At 42.6% G+C, this 23,676-nt stretch overlaps 1 protein-coding gene and 1 long non-coding RNA gene across 2 annotated transcripts in view; both read right to left on the reverse strand.

The window, feature by feature from the left end:
• Positions 1-970: 970 nt before the first annotated feature.
• Positions 971-23,676, reverse strand: part of LOC127906518 (mitogen-activated protein kinase 10-like) — a 63,618-nt gene continuing 40,912 nt past the window's right edge. Inside the window, exons 2-3 of the mRNA XM_052458744.1 lie at positions 6,647-6,718; positions 971-1,144 (exon numbers count right to left, since the gene is read on the reverse strand). Of these exons, the coding sequence (XP_052314704.1) occupies positions 971-1,144; positions 6,647-6,718 (246 nt within the window). The remainder of the gene's footprint in view (positions 1,145-6,646; positions 6,719-23,676) is intronic.
• On the reverse strand, positions 16,549-18,256 carry LOC118379726 (uncharacterized). The gene is made up of 3 exons (XR_004824703.2): positions 18,111-18,256; positions 17,093-17,173; positions 16,549-16,988 (listed from the first exon to the last, which is right to left on the reverse strand). It is a non-coding gene; the product is annotated as an uncharacterized LOC118379726 (long non-coding RNA).

The raw sequence follows: 23,676 nt of genomic DNA on the forward strand, positions 1-23,676 counted from the left end.
TTGCCGTGGGACACAACTTGAAACACCCAATCGTGTTACTCTGTGAATGAACCAGAGGAACTAGAATTTCCTGTTGACCATCCAAAGAAACAGGATTACGAGAGTAGGATTGACATTAAAAAAAAGGGGATGCCCGGTCTAGTAGTTCTATTTCCAGCCATTCTATTAGTTATATTTCTACGGTTACAGCATTCCTACAACTCACCCATTCCCCTTTTGTAAGTGTACACAATCGCCATGGGAAGGAGGGCACGGGAGAGGACAGGAGGTTACGTCCAGTGTCCACCCCCCCGCGGCTATAGAACAAGGCTAGTCAGACCCTTCTCAAAGAAGCACAGATCCCCTCTCTTGCCTGATTCCTGGGGAAAGACAGACGGACCAAGGCTTCAGAATGACGTTGACAAAGTGTTGGAATGGAAATCTCCATTGAGCCTTTTTCCAAGGAAGAGCACAGTCTTTTCATTCCTGAGCTGCTGACAGAGCTGCCGTGAGGTGAATGTTAATGATTTCCTGGTTCCTACTGAGTGGACGGTGTAGCCATAGAAACAACAGTAGAATGTTAATGGAAAGCTTGGAGCCAATAGGGACCTTAGAGAATGTATCAGAGAGCTCATCATGACCAAACCAGGTTCTTTCTAGACTAATCGACCCATTTTGGTATTCTTAAAAACTGCCAGGATTTCCACAAAGTGTCAATCACTGATACCACCCAGTGAAATATTTTTTTATGCTAAGACCTCACAAGTCAATCAAACCAGTCAATATCAGCACATTATACCGAAACAAAATATGACCTTAATGCAGTGGAATTAATCTCTTTAACATTTCATTCATTTCACTATAAACAATCCATAACTGCACACTGCCATCATACTGAAACCAAATAATACATTCAACATTTCATTTATTTTCCTTCACAACAATATAACCAGTGTAAAAAAATACAATAAAAAACTAAGTGTTTCAGTACTCACCAAACGATTCCCTGAGCTCCAGAACCGATGGGTTTTAGATTCTGGTAGCGTTTGAGAACTGTGAAGGTGGAATCTCCTACTTCCACGCTGTAGAACTGGTTGTCCACTTTGCTTTTAGACATGTTGTAGTGTTTGACGATATATGACACATCCACTTGTTTACCAAAACCCTGCAGAGGACAAACAAAACATAACAGGTCAGTGATGTCACCTCTGTGACTGGGCTCTAAAACGCCAGCTGCATTGCTAAAGTTCTTTGTTCATTTTGTTCATTTAAAATACCATTTAGAACTAGTCCCATTAACAATGCATGTTGACTACAGTACAATATGCCTACAAAATTAAGACATCACATATTCTGTGTCCGCTGTTATTGGAATGTCTCATTTCCAAACTTCATAATAAGATAGTTTTTATTCATTCCACTTCCTTCACTCTTGAGTTTTCTTAACGACAGTTTACAGAAGACTATAGAAACAAAACATGCCCGTTCGGTATTCTATGGACAAAGGGACGAGTGGGGAGATGGGGGACGTATCGCCTATCCAGAACTAACAGGGAGACAGAAACCGGGCAGGACAGGGATGCAACATAGTAGTGTCTCAAATTATACCCTATTACCTAGTGTATAATATAGGGAGTAGGGTGCCATTTGGTAAGTAGACTATCACACTACCGTGTAGGTCTGGATTAAACCTCCATGTGATCCCAGAGAGAATTGAATCCACAACCTTGGCAGCAGGTAGCATAGTGGTTAGAGCGTTGGGCCAATAACCGAAAGGTTGCTACAACGAATCCCCGAGCTGACATGGTGAAAATCTGTCGTTCTGCCCCTGAACAAGGCAGTTAACCCACTGTTCCTAGACCAGTTAACCCACTGTTCCACTGTTCCTAGGCCAGTTAACCCACTGTTCCTAGACCAGTTAACCCACTGTTCCTAGACCAGTTAACCGACTGCTCCTAGACCAGTTAACCCACTGTTCCTAGACCAGTTAACCCACTGTTCCTAGACCAGCTAACCCGCTGTTCCTAGACCAGTTAACCCACTGTTCCTAGACCAGTTAACCCACTGTTCCTAGACCAGTTAACCACCTGTTCCTAGACCAGTTAACCCACTGTTCCTAGACCAGTTAACCCACTGTTCCTAGACCAGTTAACCCACTGTTCCTAGACCAGTTAACCCACTGTTCCTAGACCAGTTAACCCACTGTTCCTAGACCAGTTAACCCACTGTTCCTAGACCAGTTAACCCACTGTTCCTAGACCAGTTAACCCACTGTTCCTAGACCAGTTAACCCACTGTTCCTAGACCAGTTAACCCACTGTTCCTAGACCAGTTAACCCACTGTTCCTAGACCAGTTAACCCACTGTTCCTAGACCAGATTAACCCACTGTTCCTAGACCAGTTAACCCACTGTTCCTAGACCAGTTAACCCACTGTTCCTAGACCAGTTAACCCACTGTTCCTAGACCAGTTAACCCACTGTTCCTAGACCAGTTAACCCACTGTTCCTAGGCCGTCATTTACCTAGTTAAAAAAATAGTTAAATAAAAATTGCCAGTGCCACACAGTCTTACCAACTGACCCACACAGGACACGCACATTACTCCATGTACATGTCCAGCCCAGTCTAGTAACTGTTTGTCCAAACATGCATACATAAGCCAAATATAATCCATGTTGAAGACTAGTATAGTAAAGCACCACAGAGTGGATTCATTCATTTCTATCATTCTATTTCTATGCACATTATACATGCGTCACAAATAGCACACTAATCACTATATAGTGCACTACTTTTGAACAGAGACCTATGGACAGAAGTATAACACTATATAGGATATAGGCTGCCATTTGGATGCATTTTCTGACGAGAAATAAGACTATAGCAAAAATATCTGCAGTCAGTCCAGACCAGAGCCTGTTCCTCCTGGAGAGATCTGCAGTCAGTCCAGACCAGAACCTGTTCCTCCTGGAGAAATCTGCAGTCAGTCCAGACCAGAACCTGTTCCTCCTGGAGAGATCTACAGTCAGACCAGACCAGAGCCTGTTCCTCCTGGAGAGATCTGCAGTCAGACCAGACCAGAACCTGTTCCTCCTGGAGAGATCTGCAGTCAGACCAGACCAGAGCCTGTTCCTCCTGGAGAGATCTGCAGTCAGACTCTCTGTGTGCAATAATAGTGTTTAACATGATCTTAAATGACTACCTCATCTCTATACCCAATACATACAATTATTTGTAAGGTCCTTCAGTCGAGCAGTGAATTTCAAACACAGAATCAACCACAAAGACCAGGGAGGTTTTCCAATGCCTCACAAAGAAGGACACCTATTGTTAGAAGGGTAAAATAAAAAAGCAGACATTAAATATCCCTTTGAGCATGGTGAAGTTATTATTTACACTTTGGATGGTGTATCAATATACCCAGTCACTACAAATATACAGGTGTCCTTCCTAACTCAGTTGCCGGAGAGGAAGGAAACCATTCAGGGATTTCATCATGAGGCCAGTTGTGTCTTTAAAACAGTTCCAGAGTTTAATGGCTGTGATAGGAGAAAACTAAGGATGGATCAACAGCATTTGAGTTACTCCACAATACTAATCTAATTGACAGAGCGAAAAGAAGGAAGCATATACAGAATAAAAAAATATTCCAAAATCTGCATCCTGTTTGCAACATGGCACTAAAGCAAAACTGCAAAAGATTTGACAAAGCAATTCCCATTTTGTCCTGAATACAAAGTGTTATTTTTGGGGCAAATAAAACACATTTCTGAGTACCACTCTTCATATTTTCAATTATTCTGGTGGCTGCATCATGTTATGGGTATGCTTGTATTTGTTATGGACTGGGGAGTTTTTCTAGATAAAAAAAATAATGGAATGGAGCTAAGCACAGGCAATACCCTAGAGGAAAACTGCTTTCTACCAGACACTGGGAGATTAATTCACCTTTCAGCAGGACAATAACCTAAAACACAAGGCCAAATCTTCATTGGAGTCGCTTACCAAGACAACATTGAATGTTCCTGAGTGGCGTAGTTACAGTTTTGACTTAAATTGTATTGAAAATCTATGGCTAGACTTGAAAAATGTCTGTCAATGATCAACAACCAACTTGACAGAGATTTAATTTTTTGTTTTGTATTAATAATAAGCAAATATCGTACCATCCAGGTGTTCAAAGTTCTTAAAGAGACTTACCCAAAAAGACTCACAACTGTAATTGATGCCAAAGGTGATTCTAACATATACTGACAGAGGGGTGTGAATAATTATGTTAATGAGATATTTCTTTGTTTTATTTTCAATACGTTTGCAAACATTTCTAAAAACATGTTTTCACTTTATGGAGGTATTGTGTGTAGATGGGTGAGAAAACAAATTGAATGAATTTTGAATTCAACATACGTAACATAACAACATAGGTTAAGGGGAATGAATACATTCTGAAGGCACTGTACATCCATCCACTTCCATCCATCCTTCCATCCATCCTTCCATCCATCCTTCCTTCCATCCATCCATCCATCCATCCATCCATCCATCCATCCATCCATCCATCCATCCTTCCTTCCTTCCTTCCTTCCTTCCTTCCTTCCTTCCTTCCTTCCTTCCATCCATCCATCCTTCCATCCTTCCATCCATCCATCCATCCATCCATCCTTCCATCCATCCTTCCATCCATCATCCACTTCCATCCATCCCTCCCTCCCTCCATCCATCCATCCATCCATCCATCCATCCATCCATCCATCCATCCATCCATCCACTTCCATCCTTCCTTCCTTCCTTCCTTCCTTCCTTCCTTCCTTCCTTCCTTCCTTCCTTCCTTCCTTCCTTCCTTCCTTCCTTCCTTCCTTCCTTCCTTCCTTCCATCCATCCATCCATCCATCCTTCCTTCCATCCATCCTTATGGTTATATCCTGGGGTTATCTGCTGCCTGTTTGGCCCTGTCCGGGGGTATCGTCGGATGGGGCCACAGTGTCTCCCGACCCCTCCTGTCTCAGCCTCCAGTATTTATGCTGCAGTAGTTTATGTGTCGGGGGGCTAGGGTTAGTCTGTTATATCTGGAGTATTTCTCCTGTCTTATCCGGTGTCCTGTGTGAATGTAAGTATGCTCTCTCTAATTCTTTCTCTTTCTTTCTTTCTTTTTCTTTCTTTCTTTCTTTCTTTCTTTCTTTCTTTCTTTCTTTCTCTCTCTCTCTCTCTTGGAGGACCTGAGCCCTAGGACCATGCCTCAGAACTACCTGACCTGATGATTCCTTGCTGTCCCCAGTCCACCTGGCCGTACTGCTGCTCCAGTTTCAACTGTTCTGCCTGCGGCTATGGAACGCTGAACTGTTCACCGGACGTGCTACCTGTCCCAGGCCTGCTGTTTTCAACTCTCTAGAGACAGCAGGAGCGGTAGAGATACTCTGAATGATCGGCTATGAAAAGCCAACTGACATTTACTCCTGAGGTGCTGACTTGCTGCACCCTCGACAACCACTGTGATTATTATTATCTGACCCTGCTGGTCATCTATGAACATTTTAACATCTTGGCCATGTTCTGTTTTAATCTCCACCCGGCACAGCCAGAAGAGGACTGGCACCCCTCATAGCCTGATTCCTCTCCACCCGGCACGGCCAGAAGAGGACTGGCCACAACTCGTAGCCTGGTTCCTCTCCACCCGGCACAGCCAGAAGAGGACTGGCCACCCCTCCTAGCTTGTTTCCTCTCCACCCGGCATAGCCAGAAGAGGACTGGCCACCCCTCCATAGCCTGGTTCCTCTCTAGGTTTCTTCCTAGGTTCTGGCCTTTCTAGGGAGTTTTTCCTAGCCACTGTGCTTCTACACCTGCATTGCTTGCTGTTTAGGGTTTTAGGCTGGGTTTCTGTACAGCACTTTGAGATATCAGCTGATGTAAGAAGGGCTTTATAAATAAATTTGATTTGATCCTTCATTCCTTCCTTCCTTCCTTCCTTCCATCCATTCTTCCTTCCTTCCTTCCTTCCTTCCTTCCTTCCTTCCTTCCTTCCTTCCTTCCTTCCTTCCTTCCTGCCATCCAACTATCCATTCTTCCATTCTTCCCTATAATAGACTGGAGCATTTTAGCTCTAATTATAGATTATCTAATTTATATGTCCTATATATTTTCGTGATCAGGGAGTGATGTAGTAAACAATTAGGCCAAAAAAAACAAAAAAACTGTGAGGTGTATTATGTGTACCAAAGGGCCAATATGATTAGTATTTCACACAGCTGGAAGCAATTGACGCCACAGGTTAGAATCACAAGTATACGTAGTTAATCCGGTAATCAGTTTCAATCATGTGCATTTTTGTTTCTGTCGTTCACTTAGCTGGTTTGTATTCACTAGCATCATTGAGGAAGCCTTGTCCCATTCTGTAAATGCTGTAACTAACTCAGGGTTGGGGTCATTTCCATTTAAATTCAGTCAATTTAAGAAGACATTTGGAATTGGAATGGCAGTTTACATCCTGAATTGATTAAATTGAAATGGAATTGAGCCCAACCTGGACAAGCTACGACATGTAAAGTACAGGGCTGGGGCAGGCTACCAGAACGGTCTTCATCTTAGACACAGAACAGACAGAGCTAATGAAGGGGAAATGGAAGTTTTTATGAATACTGTACCTTAGTTTACCTGTAAGGAACACACACCTGACAAAAGGCTATTTTCACATCCAGGACAGGTTCACTGCAGTAATAGAAGAAATCACTCCTCATAAATACCTGCAAGACACAAACAGAGAGAGGGAAGAGGCTAGAGTTTAGAGGCCAAAGTTTAGACGCTAGTTTAGAGTCCAGAGTTTAGAGGCTAGAAATGGGAGGTTAGAGTTTAGAGGCTAGAGTTTAGAGGCCAGAGTTTAAAGGCTACAAATGAGAGGTTATAAATTAGAAGTTAGAGGTTATAGGGCTAGCTCTCTAGAGATTAGAGGCTAGAGGTTAGAGGCTAGAGGTTAGAGCCTAGAGTTGAGAGGCTAGAGGTTAGAAATTAGAGATTAGAGTCTAGAAATGAGAGGTTAGAGGTTATAGGGGGCTAGCTCTCTAGAGATTAGAGGCTAGAGATTAGAGGCTAGAGATTGGAGGTTAATTTCTTTATTCACTACTGGGTAGGTTGTCTGAGAACACATCCTTACAGCAAGAACCTGGAACAGAGGTTGCAAGGGAGAGGAGAGCCTGTCTAGAGACTGAATATTTAGACAGCTGTACAGCCATCTACTATAGATAGTTTAGAGGTCAGAGGTTTGAGTCCAGAGGTCAGAGGTTAGAGATCAGAGAGTGGTTGCTACCTAAGGTTTCTGTGGGAAGGTGGTGGAGCTTGTCTGGGTCGTATTGTAGATACTGAGCCTTCCAAAAAAAGTAAAGACTACAGCTACGCCCAAGATGATTGACTGACTGACGTAGCTTAGACCTCAGTCCGAGATTTGTGAACATTCATTGATGGATCACCACAATGAACCCTTTAACAGACCATCAGACCCAGAAGAAAGCCAAGCAGCTCCAGACCTGCCCTTGTCCCCAACCCACTACCTCACCACCTCCACCAATGAAAATAAAGTGCAGCCGTACAACACTCAAACAGACAGGTTCAATATTTCACACTGTGGTAAATAAATAACTTAAGATCTGAATACATATCAGATGAGCTCCGGCTCAGATGACGAGTACTGAAACACATTGTAGGAACTCTTCAGAAATAAAGACAATGCACAGTATACACATATTCAAACAGAAAGACTCTAGGGTTCTCAAGAGTACAATTTGATGTCTGGCAGCAAGACAAAAAAAAAATACATGTCTGGATCACTCCTATATCTTAATCTAGTATAATGGATCACGACTACTGTACAGGAGACATGAGCAGTCACGACTACTGTACAGTTTGAGGGCCTGATGAAATACAGTTTGAGGGCCTGATGAAATACAGTTTGAGGGCCTGATGAAATACAGTTTGAGGGCCTGATGAAATACAGTTTGAGGGCCTGGTGAAATACAGTTTGAGGGCCTGATGAAATACAGTTTGAGGGCCTGATGAAATACAGTTTGAGGGCCTGATGAAATACAGTTTGAGGGCCTGATGAAATACAGTTTGAGGGCCTGATGAAATACAGTTTGAGGGCCTGATGAAATACAGTTTGAGGGCCTGATGAAATACAGTTTGAGGGCCTGATGAAATACAGTTTGAGGGCCTGGTGCCTGATGAAATACAGTTTGAGGGCCTGATGAAATACAGTTTGAGGGCCTGATGAAATACAGTTTGAGGGCCTGGTGAAATACAGTTTGAAGGCCTGATGAAATACAGTTTGAGGGCCTGTTTGAAATACAGTTTGAGGGCCTGATGAAATACAGTTTGAGGGCCTGATGGAATACAGTTTGAGGGCCTGATGAAATACAGTCTGAGGGCCTGATGAAATACAGTTTGAAGGCCTGATGAAATAAAGTTTAAAGGCCTGATGAAATACAGTTTGAGGGCCTGATGAAATAAAGTTTAAAGGCCTGATGAAATACAGTTTGAGGGCCTGATGAAATACAGTTTGAGGGCCTGATGGAATACAGTTTGAGGGCCTGGTGAAATACAGTTTGAAAGCCTGATGAAATACAGTTTGAGGGCCTGATGAAATACAGTTTGAGGGCCTGATGAAATACAGTTTGAGGGCCTGATGAAATACAGTTTGAGGGCCTGATGAAATACAGTTTGAGGGCCTGATGAAATACAGTTTGATTGCCTGATGAAATACAGTTTGATTGCCTGATGAAATACAGTTTGATTGCCTGATGAAATACAGTTTGAGGGCCTGATGAAATACAGTTTGAGGGCCTGATGAAATACAGTTTGAGGGCCTGATGAAATACAGTTTGAGGGCCTGATGAAATACAGTTTGAGGGCCTGATGAAATACAGTTTGAGGGCCTGATGAAATACAGTTTGAGGGCCTGATGAAATAAAGTTTAAAGGCCTGATGAAATACAGTTTGAGGGCCTGATGAAATACAGTTTGAGGGCCTGATGAAATACAGTTTGAGGGCCTGATGAAATACAGTTTGAGGGCCTGATGAAATACAGTTTGAGGGCCTGATGAAATACAGTTTGAAGGCCTGATGAAATACAGTTTGAGGGCCTGATGAAATACAGTTTGAGGGCCTGATGAAATACAGTTTGAGGGCCTGATGAAATACAGTTTGAGGGCCTGATGAAATACAGTTTGAGGGCCTGATGAAATACAGTTTGAGGGCCTGATGAGATACAGTTTGAGGGCCTGATGAAATACAGTTTGAGGGCCTGATGAAATACAGTTTGAGGGCCTGATGAAATACAGTTTGAGGGCCTGATGAAATACAGTTTGAGGGCCTGATGAAATACAGTTTGAGGGCCTGATGAAATACAGTTGGAGGGCCTGATGAAATATAGTTTGAGGGCCTGATGAAATACAGTCTGAGGGCCTGATGAAATACAGTTTGAGGGCCTGATGAAATACAGTTTGAGGGCCTGATGAAATACAGTTTGAGGGCCTGATGAAATACAGTTTGAGGGCCTGATGAAATACAGTTTGAGGGCCTGATGAAATACAGTTTGAGGGCCTGATGAAATACAGTTTGAGGGCCTGATGAAATACAGTTTGAGGGCCTGATGAAATACAGTTTGAGGGCCTGATGAAATACAGTTTGAGGGCCTGATGAAATACAGTTTGAGGGCCTGATGAAATACAGTTTGAGGGCCTGATGAAATACAGTTTGAGGGCCTGATGAAATACAGTTTGAGGGCCTGATGAAATACAGTTTGAGGGCCTGATGAAATACAGTTTGAGGGCCTGATGAAATACAGTTTGAGGGCCTGATGAAATACAGTTTGAGGGCCTGATGAAATACAGTTTGAGGGCCTGATGAAATACAGTTTGAGGGCCTGATGAAATACAGTTTGAAGGCCTGATGAAATACAGTTTGAGGGCCTGATGAAATACAGTTGAGGGCCTGATGAAATACAGTTTGAGGGCCTGATGAAATACAGTTTGAGGGCCTGATGAAATACAGTTTGAGGGCCTGATGAAATACAGTTTGAGGGCCTGATGAAATACAGTTTGAGGGCCTGATGAAATACAGTTTGAGGGCCTGATGAAATACAGTTTGAGGGCCTGATGAAATACAGTTTGAGGGCCTGATGAAATACAGTTTGAGGGCCTGATGAAATACAGTTTGAGGGCCTGATGAAATACAGTTTGAGGGCCTGATGAAATACAGTTTGAGGGCCTGATGAAATACAGTTTGAGGGCCTGATGAAATACAGTTTGAGGGCCTGATGAAATACAGTTTGAGGGCCTGATGAAATACAGTTTGAGGGCCTGATGAGATACAGTCTGAGGGCCTGATGAAATACAGTTTGAGGGCCTGATGAAATACAGTTTGAAGGCCTGATGAAATGCAGTTTGAAGGCCTGATGAAATACAGTTTGAGGGCCTGATGAAATACAGTTTGATTGCCTGATGAAATACAGTTGGAGGGCCTGATGAAATATAGTTTGAGGGCCTGATGAAATACAGTTTGATGGGTATAGTTTTTTAATCCACAGTGGAGTGCAGTGAGATTCAAATGTATTTTGTGTAATACAAAGGGTTCCTCTTCAGAAGAAAAAGCCTTCTAAGAATATCTAGATGGTGACATTCAGGAGTCAGACAATATGCTAATATGTTGACTGCTTCCTGGTATATGCTGAGGCCTGTCTGAAATCACCCCCTGTTTGAGGGCCTGATAAGAAATGGCACAGTTTGAGTGCCTGACTTTTGAATACAGTCTGAGGGCCTAGTGAAATACAGTTTGAGGGCCTGATGACCAGTTTGAGGGCCTGATGAAATAGTTTGAGGGCCTGATGAGATACAGTTTGCAAGACTTTAAATGAAATACAGTTTGACATTGAAAACTATTCCAGAAAAAGTTATTTATATTTGAGACATTATGAAACATTCAGACAGCACCAACCAATTAAAAAATGGAAGATGTTTGAATATTACTCAGTGTCATTCTCAATAGTGATGGTTGTCATTCTCAATAGTGATGGTTGTCATTCTCAATAGTGATGGTTGTCATTCTCAATAGTGAAAGGGAAAGACAGGAGGGAGTTGGGATAGTGGGAGGGGAATACAGTTTGGGAGTTGGGATACAGTTTGGGAGGGGAAGAGGAGGGCCTGATGAAATACAGTTTGGGGCCTGATGAAAACAGTTTGAGGGAGTTGGGAAATACATGAGGGCCTGATGAAATACAGTTTGAGTGGGAGTGGGAAAGAGTTTGAGGAGTTGGGATAGTGGGAGGGGCCTGAGGGAGGGCTTGAAATAGTGAGGGAGATGAAATACAGTTTGAGGAGTGGGATAGTTTGAGGGGATGAGATACAGGGAGTTGGGATAGTGGGAGGGGAAATACAGGAGGGAGTTGGGATAGTGGGAGGGGAGAGATACAGGACCCCCTGTGGGAGTACAGTGGGATGGGGATACAGTTTGAGGGGGGGAAGTTTAAAGGGAGTTGGGATAGTGAGAGGCCTGGAATAGAAGGAGGGAGTTGGGATAGTTTGAGGAGCCTGATGAAAGTTTGAGGGACTGGGATAGTTGAGGGGGAAAAGAGGGGAGTTGGGATAGTGGGCCTGGGAAGAGAGGGAGGGAGTTGGGATAGTGGGAGGGGGTGAAAGAGAGAGGAGGAGTTGGGATAGGAGGGGAAGAAGAGTTTGGGGAGTTGGGATAGTGGGAGGGAAGAGAGAGGGGGGAGTTGGGATAGTGGGAGGGGAAGAGAGAGGGGGAGTTTGGTGATAGTGGGAGGGGAAGAGAGAGGGGGGAGTTGGGATAGTGGGAGGGGAAGAGAGGGGGAGTTGGGATAGTGGGAGGGAAGAAAGAGAGGAGGGAGTTGGGATTGGGAGGGGAAGAGAGAGGAGGAGTTGGGATAGTGGGAGGGAAGAGAGGAGGGGAGTTGGGATAGTGGGAGGAAGAGAGAGGGGGAGTTGGGATAGTGGGAGGGAAAGAGAGAGGGGGAGTTGGGATAGTGGGAGGGGAAGATAGGGGGAGTTGGGATAGTGGGAGGGGAAGAGAGAGGAGGGAGTTGGGATAGTGGGAGGGGAAGAAAGGAGGAGTTGGGATATCTGGGAGGGGAAGAGAGAGGAGGGAGTTGGGATAGTGGGAGGGGGGAAGAGAGGGGGAGTTGGGATAGTGGAGGAGGAAGAGAGAGGGGGAGTTGGGATAGTGGGAGGGGAAGGGAGTTGGGATAGTGGGAGAGGAAGAGAGAGGGGGAGTTGGGATAGTGGGATGGGAAGAGAGACTATTGGGAGGGATAGGGGAGGGAAGAGAGATGGGAGTTGGGATAGTGGGAGGGAAGAGAGAAGTTGGGATAGTGGGATGGGAAGAGAGATGGGGAGTTGGGAGGAAAGAGAGGGGAGTTGGGGATAGTGGGAGGGGAAGAGAGAGGGGAGTTGGGATAGTGGGAGAGGAAGAGAGAGGAGTTGGGATAGGGGAAGAGAGAGGGGAGTTGGGATAGTGGGAGGAAGAGAGAGGGGGAGTTGGGATAGTGGGAGAGGAAGAGAGAGGGGGAGTTGGGATAGTGGGAGGGGAAGAGAGAGGAGGGAGTTGGGATAGTGGGAGAGGAAGAGAGAGGGGGAGTTGGGATAGTGGGAGGGGAAGAGAGAGGGGGAGTTGGGATAGTGGGAGGGGAAGAGAGGGGGAGTGGGATAGGGGAGGAAGAGAGGGGGAGTTGGGATAGTGGGAGGGAAGAGAGGGGAGTTGGGATAGTGGGAGGGGAAGAGAGAGGAGGGATTGATAGGGAGAGGGTAAGGGTAAGAGAGTTGGGATAGTGGGAGGGGAAGAGAGGAGGGGGAGGGGAAGAGAGAGGGGGAGTTGGGATAGTGGGAGGGAAGAGAGAGGGGGAGTTGGGATAGTGGGAGGGGAAGAGAGGGGAGTTGGGATAGTGGGAGGGAGAAGGGGGAGTGATAGGGGAGGGGAAGAGAGAGGGGGAGTTGGGATAGTGGGAGGGGAGTTGGGATAGTGGGAGGGGAAGAGAGAGGAGGGAGTTGGGATAGTGGGAGGGAAGAGAGAGGGGGAGAGATAGGGGAGGGGAAGAGAGAGGGGGGAGTTGGGATAGTGGGAGGGGAAGAGAGAGGGGGGAGTTGGGATAGTGGGAGGGGAAGAGAGAGGGGGGATTGATAGGGAGAGGGTAAGGGTAAGGGAGATGGGGAGTGGGAGGGATAGGAGAAGGGAGGCGAGGTAAGAATTAAGGGATGAGAAAGGGATGACTCTCCCATGACTCTGTTTCTCTTATACAGTGAGAAAGAGATGACCATGTCTCTGTCCCTCCTATACAGTGTCTGGGTCAGCCCCTGAAAGCCATGTTCTTTCAGCAGGAGTCACACCATGGAAATGGGATGACATTTATGAATGAATAGATTACGCAAAGAGAGTCATTCTATATCTATGAATCACAAGTAATGAAACGGTTTTTCCTGGGCAAGTATTGTTCCATGAAGTACATCACAACACAATACAACACAATACTATATAATACACTACAACACAATATAACACAACACAATACTATATAATACACTACAACACAATATAACACAACACAATACTATATAATACACTACAACACAATATAACACAACACAATACTATATAATACACTACAACACAATATAACACAACACAATACTATATAATACACTACAACACAATATAACACAACACAATACTATATAATACACTACAACACAATATAACACAACACAATACTATATAATACACTACAAAACAATATAACACAACACAATATAATACATTACAACACAATATAACACAACACAACACAACACAATAACACAACACAATACAACACAACACGACACAACACAACATAATACAACACAATATAACACAACACAATACTATATAATACACTACAACACAATATAACACAACACAATATAATACAACACAATATAACACAACACAATACTATATAATACACTACAAAACAATATAACACAACACAATATAATACATTACAACACAATAAAACACAATAGAACACAATATAATACACTACAACACAATATAACACAACACAATAAAACACAACACAACACAATACTATATAATACACTACAACACAACACAATATAATACATTACAACACACTACAACACAACACAATATAATACAATACAACACAATACAACACAACACAACACAATACAACACAATATAATACAATACAACACAACACAACACAATATAATACAATACAATACAACACAACACAATATAACACAATACAACACACTACAACACAACACAATATAATACAATACAACACACTACAACACAACACAATATAATACAATACAACACACTACAACACAATATAATACAATACAACACAATACAACACACTACAACACAATATAATACAACGCAACACAACATAATACAATACAATGCTCTGAATTCCTGTGCTTTGGACACTGGATATCTGTGTTCAGGTGTGGGGAGGAGGACTTTACTATTGTTGTTGTAGATGTGACACAGAGCACACAAGCCATTTCACAACGTGCAGTGGGTTAGACATTGCACATTGCCTGAATGAGAGGAATTAACATGTCCAAACAGTGTATTTAACCTGGCATCCTATTATCACCCAACAATATTTGTTTTTAATCTCGGTCAACATTGATACACCGCAGCGCAGGTAGATCTCCAGATGCAAAATCACAGCCATCTGTAGACATAGGAAATTAAAACTCTGATGGCAATGACTGTCACAATGGTAGTCACAATGGTAGTCACAATGACTGTCACAATGGTAGTCACAATGGTAGTCACAATGGTAGTCACAATGGTAGTCACAATGACAGTCACAATGACAGTTACAATAACAGTCACAACAACAATCACAATGGCAGTCACAATGACAGCCACAATGACAGTCACAATGACAGTCACAATGACAGTCACAACGACAGTCACAATGGCAGTCACAATGACAGTCACAACGATAGTCACAATGACAGTCACAATGACAGTCACAACGATAGTCACAATGACAGTCACAATGACAGTCACTTACGATAGTCACAATGACAGTCACAATGACAGTCACTTACGATAGTCACAATGACAGTCACAATGACAGTCACAACGATAGTCACAATGACAGTCACAATGACAGTCACTTACGATAGTCACAATGACAGTCACAATGACAGTCACAACGATAGTCACAATGGCAGTCACAATGACAGTCACAATGACAGTCACAATGACAGTCACTTACGATAGTCACAATGACAGTCACCTACGATAGTCACAATGACAGTCACAATGACAGTCACTTACGATAGTCACAATGACAGTCACAATGACAGTCACTTACAATAGTCACAATGACAGTCACAACGATAGTCACAATGACAGTCACAATGACAGTCACAACGACAATCACAATGGCAGTCACAATGACAGCCAACAATGACAATGGCAGTCACAATGACAGTCACAATGATAGTCACAATGACAGTCACAATGACAGTCACAATGACAGTCACAATGACAGTCACTTACGATAGTCACAATGACAGTCACAATGACAGTCACTTACGATAGTCACAATGACAGCCACAATGACAGTCACAACGATAGTCACAATGGCAGTCACAATGACAGTCACAACAATAGTCACAATGACAGTCACAATGACAGTCACTTACGATAGTCACAATGACAGTCACTTACGATAGTCACAATGACAGTCACAATGACAGTCACTTACGATAGTCACAATGACAGTCACTTACGATGGTCACAATGACAGTCACTTACGATAGCTAAGTGTTTTCCCTACTGGAATATTAAGAGTTATTCCCAATTGTTAAACACGTTTACTAAAACTCATCTCATTATTATATACTGTATATACTGTATTCTATCCTATTCTACAGTATCTTAGTCTATGCCACTCTGACATTGCTTGTCCAAATATTTTAATTTACATTTACATTTACATTTACATTTAAGTCATTTAGCAGACGCTCTTATCCAGAGCGACTTACAAATTGGTGCATTCACCTTATGACATCCATCTATTCCTTTACTTAGATTTGTGTGTATTGTTGTGGATGAAATTGTCAGATATAACTTGTTAGATATTACTGCACTGTTGCAGCTCGAAACACAAGCATTTCGCTACACCCGTAATAACATCTGCTAAACACGCGTGTGTGACCAATACAATTTGATTTGAAGGTATTCAAAACTCTGAACACAAAACAGTTAGCTAATTTCCCCAAACCCCAGACATCTGGCAAAATGAAACACAGCAATAAAAATCATGTACTCCCTGCTCAAAATGAAACACAAATGAGACACACATCAAATTAATCTAATTTACTGACAACCGAGAACACACTAATGGGACATGTTCAACACACCACTATCAGAACCTATTTCAGTGTAAAGACTAAGATTTTGTTGATATACTGTATATTGTTTGTGTTTTTTTACTCAAACAAGAAAGGAACAGGAACACAAATGGCAAAAATGTTAGTTTTATATTTCAACATGACTCAATACATGTCAAACAGCAGACTGTAAGCACAAATACAGTACAAATGCAAACATACAGTAAATATTTTTGCATATGCAAAGGAAGAAAAATAGGTCTATTTGTACTACTGTGCTGTATTTTAGATCAATTGTACAGAAAAGATAAAGAAACTGTCAAGAAACAAATAATCCCATTGCGAAAAAAACCAAAAATCAGGCTTATCTGTTGCCACAGATTTTAAATCAACATCACAGGTGACATTCTCCTCGACCAGACAGCGGGGGAAATATCTTCTGGCATGACGCATTCACCTCTGACAGGACGGGAATGTCACGACAGCCGCCTCTCATTGCCTGGAGAAGGGCCGTACGTTCATGGGGTTTGTGATGATACACCTTCCACCGCCAGGCTGAAAAACAGCTCCTCAATAGGGGCTGAGAAGTGGGGAATATGGTGGGAGATGAACAGACCTGAACAGCTTCAATGGAAACACACAATGTTGGATTTTCCACAGTCTTATGGCATTATTTTCAACTACCGTTTGGATAATGGCAGCTTCCTGTTTGTCTGGTAAACAGACGCGTTCTACCACCACGTACGTGGTGGTCGTCTTTCAGTTCTATAAAAACAAAATAGCACACAGTACAGTAAACACTACAGTAATAAAGTATACAAGATAAACATGTTACGAAGTCATATAGCTCCCAATTTCACATATACAGTAATACATTAAACATTTACTTCCACTTGCAGTTCCTATTGGAGTATTACTATTAGTTCCTATTGGAGTATTACTATTAGTTCCTATTGGAGTATTACTATTAGTTCCTATTGGAGTATTACTATTAGTTCCTATTGGAGTATTACTATTAGTTCCTATTGGAGTATTACTATTAGTTCCTATTGGAGTATTACTATTAGTTCCTATTAGAGTATTACTATTAGTTCCTATTGGAGTATTACTATTAGTTCCTATTGGAGTATTACTATTAGTTCCTATTGGAGTATTACTATTAGTTCCTATTGGAGTATTACTATTAGTTCCTATTGGAGTATTACTATTAGTTCCTATTGGAGTATTACTATTAGTTCCTATTAGAGTATTACTATTAGTTCCTATTGGAGTATTACTATTAGTTCCTATTAGAGTATTACTATTAGTTCCTATTGGAGTATTACTATTAGTTCCTATTAGAGTATTACTATTAGTTCCTATTGGAGTATTACTATTAGTTCCTATTGGAGTATTACTATTAGTTCCTATTGGAGTATTACTATTAGTTCCTATTGGAGTATTACTATTAGTTCCTATTGGAGTATTACTATTAGTTCCTATTGGAGTATTACTATTAGTTCCTATTGGAGTATTACTATTAGTTCCTATTGGAGTATTACTATTAGTTCCTATTGGAGTATTACTATTAGTTCCTATTGGAGTATTACTATTAGTTCCTATTGGAGTATTACTATTAGTTCCTATTGGAATCTACAGTTGTTATTGTGCTTCGTGTTGTTCTACTGTCACATAGTAAAAGTAGTAGATTTGCAGTACATACCTATTCTCATTTTGGAACGTCCGGATGAAGGATGCTACGGTGAGGTGGCTTAGACTGGGCAGCACTCTCTGAACAGCCTCTCTAAAGGTCAAATCATGGTGGACCACATGGTCCACCATAGGGGCGGCAGGGTAGCCTAGTGGTTAGAGTGTTGGACTAATAACCGGAAGGTTGCAAGTTCAAACCCCCCGAGCTGACAAGGTACAAATCTGTCGTTCTGCCCCTGAACAGGCAGTTAACCCACTGTTCCTAGGCTGTCATTGAATATAAGAATGTGTTCTTAACTGACTTGCCTGGTTAAATAAATAAAAAATAGATAAATAAAATAGTCACTTGAATTTCATCAGAGATTACAGAAATTCCTTGTTCTTGGTCCAACTCAACCTCCACCTCACCTCCATCTCCACCTCCACCCCTCTCTCTCTCTTTCACTCACCTGTGGCCTTTTTATTCATACCAAAGGTCTGATTGCAAAGTGAACATTATTATTAGTGTTTGAAGATAGAAAGTGATCAATTGGTAATTGATCTTAGCTTTTTGAACAGTGGTGCTTTTCATTTGCACACAATACATTTTAGTTGGAAAGGTTGTGCCAAAGTTAGAGAATTGTGTGTTGTGTTTTGCCAAATGTTTGTTATAGAATTACAATCTGAGTTTAAAGCAAGTCATGTGCCAGTAGTCTTGCAGATTTGGTGTATAGTTCTACTAAATGAGTTACAGGTTTGGGCCATTGTGCCTCATGGGCCAGTTTTAGAGTGTAAACAATTGGGAAAAATTCAAACAGCTCAAAACAACCACCTCTGTCTGAATCATGTTTACACTAATGCTGTACGAGGTAGTCTTGGGAGACATTCACTGGTACCAGAATCACATAGACAGATACAAAACAAATACTGAGATTGAGAGAGACAAAAAAGAGGCAGTAAAAGAGAGAGAGAGAGAGAGAGAGAGAGAGAGAGAGAGAGAGAGAGAGAGAGAGAGGGAGTGTGAGGGAGAGAGAGAGATAGAGACATAGATACAGAGAGGGGGGGGCTCTTATCACCCACAGTTCTGATAAAAGCTAAACCGTTTGAGAATTTCTCATTGAGAGTCCCACCTTGCAAATGTGCTATTTCTCATCATTGACAGTTATTCAGACAGCATACTTGAACCTATCTACTGTATTTAACTTGAATAAAGGTAGCCTGAATCAATGAACAATATGTGTTCCTGTTACACTAACTACAGTGGCCATCGACATAGTGTACAGACTATGGCAATGTAAACAATACTTATCCATTTCTCAGATTTCATACAGGCCTCTGGGCCTTCCTGGAAAACAGTAGCTAGGCCACTGGGCCTTCCTGGAAAAGGTAGCTAGGCCACTTGGGCCTTGCTGGAAAAGGTAGCTAGACCACTGGGCCTTCCTGGAAAAGGTAGCTAGGCCACTTGGGCCTTCCTGGAAAAGGAAGCTAGGCCACTTGGGCCTTCCTGGAAACGGTAGCTAGGCCACTGGGCCTTCCTGGAAACAGTAGCTAGGCCACTGGGCCTTCCTGGAAATGGTAGCTAGGCCACTTTCTTCCTGGAAACGGTAGCTAGGTCACTGGGCCTTCCTGGAAACGGTAGCTAGGCCACTAGGCCTTCCTGGAAAAGGAAGCTAGGCCACTGGGCCTTCCTGGAAACAGTAGCTAGGCCACTGGGCCTTCCTGGAAATGGTAGCTAGGCCACGTTCTTCCTGGAAACGGTAGCTAGGTCACTGGGCCTTCCTGGAAAAGGTAGCTAGACCACTGGGCCTTCCTGGAAAAGGTAGCTAGGCTACTTGGGCCTTCCTGGAAAAGGTAGCTAGGCCACTGGGCCTTCCTGGAAATGGTAGCTAGGCCACTGGGCCTTCCTGGAAATGGTAGCTAGGCCACTGGGCCTTCCTGGAAATGGTAGCTAGGCCACTGGGCCTTCCTGGAAATGGTAGCTAGGCCACTGGGCCTTCCTGGAAATGGTAGCTAGGCCACTGGGCCTTCCTGGACACGGCTAGAGCACTCACTGAACTGGATAAAACTGTGGCATCATAGGTTACGACAAAGCATTGCTAAATGTATCTGCAGTCAGAGATACAAGGTATTGATAGCCAACATGAATAAGTGAATGTATGGTGTAAACAGAACACACGCAAAGAGGTAGAATAGACACAAAAGCAGGAGCTGTGGCTGCGGAGAAGACGAGCAAGGGAAGACTGAAGAGAAGGGTAGATGGAGGGGACAGATATCACTGAGTAAGATGGATGACAAGCTGTTCGCCTGCCGCCTCAGCAAAGATGATAACACCCTCAGACCTGGGTTCAAATACTATTTGAAAACATTTCAGATACTGTACTTAATCTGGGCTTGATTAAGCTTGCCTGGCGCAATGGAACATATAGAATAGTCACAAACACTGCCCATGTGGCACTCCAGGCAGACTTAAGTAAACACTAAAAGCATTTGAAAGATTTTAGATAGTATTTGAACCCAGGTCATACCACACCACAGTCTCGCTCCGAAGCAGAGACAGGATCCAGAATTAATGTTTCTGTAATAGTGGTGGGGCGTACAGAATCTTGAGCCTTGACTGTGGCTCAGTCCTATATTGAAAGAGGTGTCGTCGATGCCCCTGGAGACAAATCATCCTTAATAAAAGATGTACACCCTCCTCTTCTGGTTACTAGGCTTATGTTAATAAAGGACGGTCACCCTCCTCTTCTGGTTACTAGGCTTCTGTTAATAAAGGACGGACACCCTCCTCTTCTGGTTACTAGGTCTCTGTAAATAAGGGACGGACACCCTCCTCTTCTGGTTACTAGGTCTCTGTTAATAAAGGACGGACACCCTCCTCTTCTGGTTACTAGGTCTCTGTTAATAAAGGACGGACACCCTCCTCTTCTGGTTACTAGGTCTCTGTAAATAAGGGAAGGACACCCTCCTCTTCTGGTTACTAGGTCTCTGTTAATAAAGGACGGACACCCTCCTCTTCTGGTTACTAGGTCTCTGTTAATAAAGGACGGACACCCTCCTCTTCTGGTTACTAGGCTTCTGTTATTAAAGGACGGACAACCTCTTCTTCTGGTTACTAGGTCTCTGTTAATAAAGGACGGACACCCTCCTCTTCTGGTTACTAGGCTTCTGTTAATAAAGGACGGACACCCTCCTCTTCTGGTTACTAGGTCTCTGTTAATAAAGGACGGACACCCTCCTCTTCTGGTTACTAGGCTTCTGTTATTAAAGGACGGTCTCTGTTCATATATTCACAGCAGACACTAGCATTCCACTTAATGTAAGGCCATATACTGGCTACGTTCCAATGTCCATCACTAATAGTCTCTGCAGCAGGTCACACTAGACTGACACTGACATAAAGCATCTGTGTGTACGCTACAAATGAATTGAGACATTGTCAGGTAGTGGTCATTATTGGTTCGTATTCTGACTAGAAAGAAAGACAAAAAGAAAAGAGGACTAAAGTATCTGGAGGCCCACTAAACAACCTAACACATTGGCATAGCAACAGTGAGGTACTAACACATTGGCATAGCAACAGTGAGGTACTAACACATTGGCATAGCAACAGTGAGGTACTAACACATTGGCATAGCAACAGTGAGGTACTAACACATTGGCATAGCAACAGTGAGGTACTAACACATTGGCATAGCAACAGTGAGGCACTAACACATTGGCATAGCAACAGTGAGGTACTAACACATTGGCATAGCAACATTGGCATGTGAGGTACTAACACATTGGCATAGCAACAGTGAGGTACTAACACATTGGCATAGCAACAGTGAGGTACTAACACATTGGCATAGCAACAGTGAGGTACTAACACATTGGCATAGCAACAGTGAGGTACTAACACATTGGCATAGCAACAGTGAGGTACTAACACATTGGCATAGCAACAGTGAGGTACTAACACATTGGCATAGCAACAGTGAGGTACTAACACATTGGCATAGCAACAGTGAGGTACTAACACATTGGCATAGCAACAGTGAGGTACTAACACATTGGTATAGCAACAGTGAGGTACTAACACATTGGCATAGCAACAGTGAGGTACTAACACATTGGCATAGCAACAGTGAGGTACTAACACATTGGCATAGCAACAGTGAGGTACTAACACATTGGCATAGCAACAGTGAGGTACTAACACATTGGTATAACAACAGTGAGGTACTAACACATTGGTATAACAACAGTGAGGTACTAACACATTGGCATAGCAACAGTGAGGCACTAACACATTGGCATAGCAACAGTGAGGTACTAACACATTGGCATAGCAACAGTGAGGTACTAACACATTGGCATAGCAACAGTGAGGTACTAACACATTGGCATAGCAACAGTGAGGTACTAACACATTGGCATAGCAACAGTGAGGTACTAACACATTGGTATAGCAACAGTGAGGTACTAACACATTGGTATAGCAACAGTGAGGTACTAAACATTGGTATAGCAACAGTGAGGTACTAACACATTGGTATAACAACAGTGAGGTACAACAGCATGCAACAGTGAGGTACTAACACATTGGCATAGCAACAGTGAGGTACTAACACATTGGCATAGCAACAGTGAGGTACTAACACATTGGCATAGCAACAGTGAGGTACTAACACATTGGTATAACAACAGTGAGGTACTAACACATTGGTATAACAACAGTGAGGTACTAACACATTGGTATAACAACAGTGAGGTACTAACACATTGGCATAGCAACAGTGAGGTACTAACACATTGGCATAGCAACAGTGAGGTACTAACACATTGGCATAGCAACAGTGAGGTACTAACACATTGGCATAGCAACAGTGAGGAGTTGAGTGAGTGATTACTTAGCAGCAATTTGCTATCACATTCGAGATAATGATTATAGTAGATAAAGACATTTAACAGATTTTTTCCAATCGGGGACCTTTTCTTGGAATAGTCGACTATAATAGGTGAGGCTGCAGCTCGGCCATATTATATTTAGTGCATGGTGAGATGACTCTGGAATCCAAAGTCTTTATCAATGTTTAATGATGACAGAATAATATTGCTTCAGTGTTATTTAAACATACTTTGATCGTGACGATCCTGATATTACTCAGATTAAAGAGAAGGAAGCTCAAATATTATCTTGGGGATGCTTTGATGTGAGGGAATAAAAACTGCTAGAAATGTGAATGTGCTCGATCCATTCATCCACTCATTAATTCCAGCATCAATATGATTTTTTTTTATACAAAGAATGTTTGCTTTAGCAAAAAATAATAACTTATTCCAATCAGATTTCAAGGAGTTCTCTTAATAGTGGGATTTCTGGAGTTGGAGATAAAGATGTTCCCTGATTCCTCCATGAAAAATATCTAGAGGGGCTCTCCTATATCACCTAGCTAGAGGAACTCTCCTATATCACCTAGCTAGAGGAACTCTCCTATATCACCTAGCTAGAGGAACTCTCCTATATCACCTAGCTAGAGGAACTCTCCTATATCACCTAGCTAGAGGAACTCTCCTATATCACCTAGCTAGAGGAACTCTCCTATATCACCTAGCTA

This window comes from Oncorhynchus keta, chromosome 12 (assembly GCF_023373465.1).
Source record: "Oncorhynchus keta strain PuntledgeMale-10-30-2019 chromosome 12, Oket_V2, whole genome shotgun sequence".
Classification (NCBI taxonomy): domain Eukaryota; kingdom Metazoa; phylum Chordata; class Actinopteri; order Salmoniformes; family Salmonidae; genus Oncorhynchus; species Oncorhynchus keta.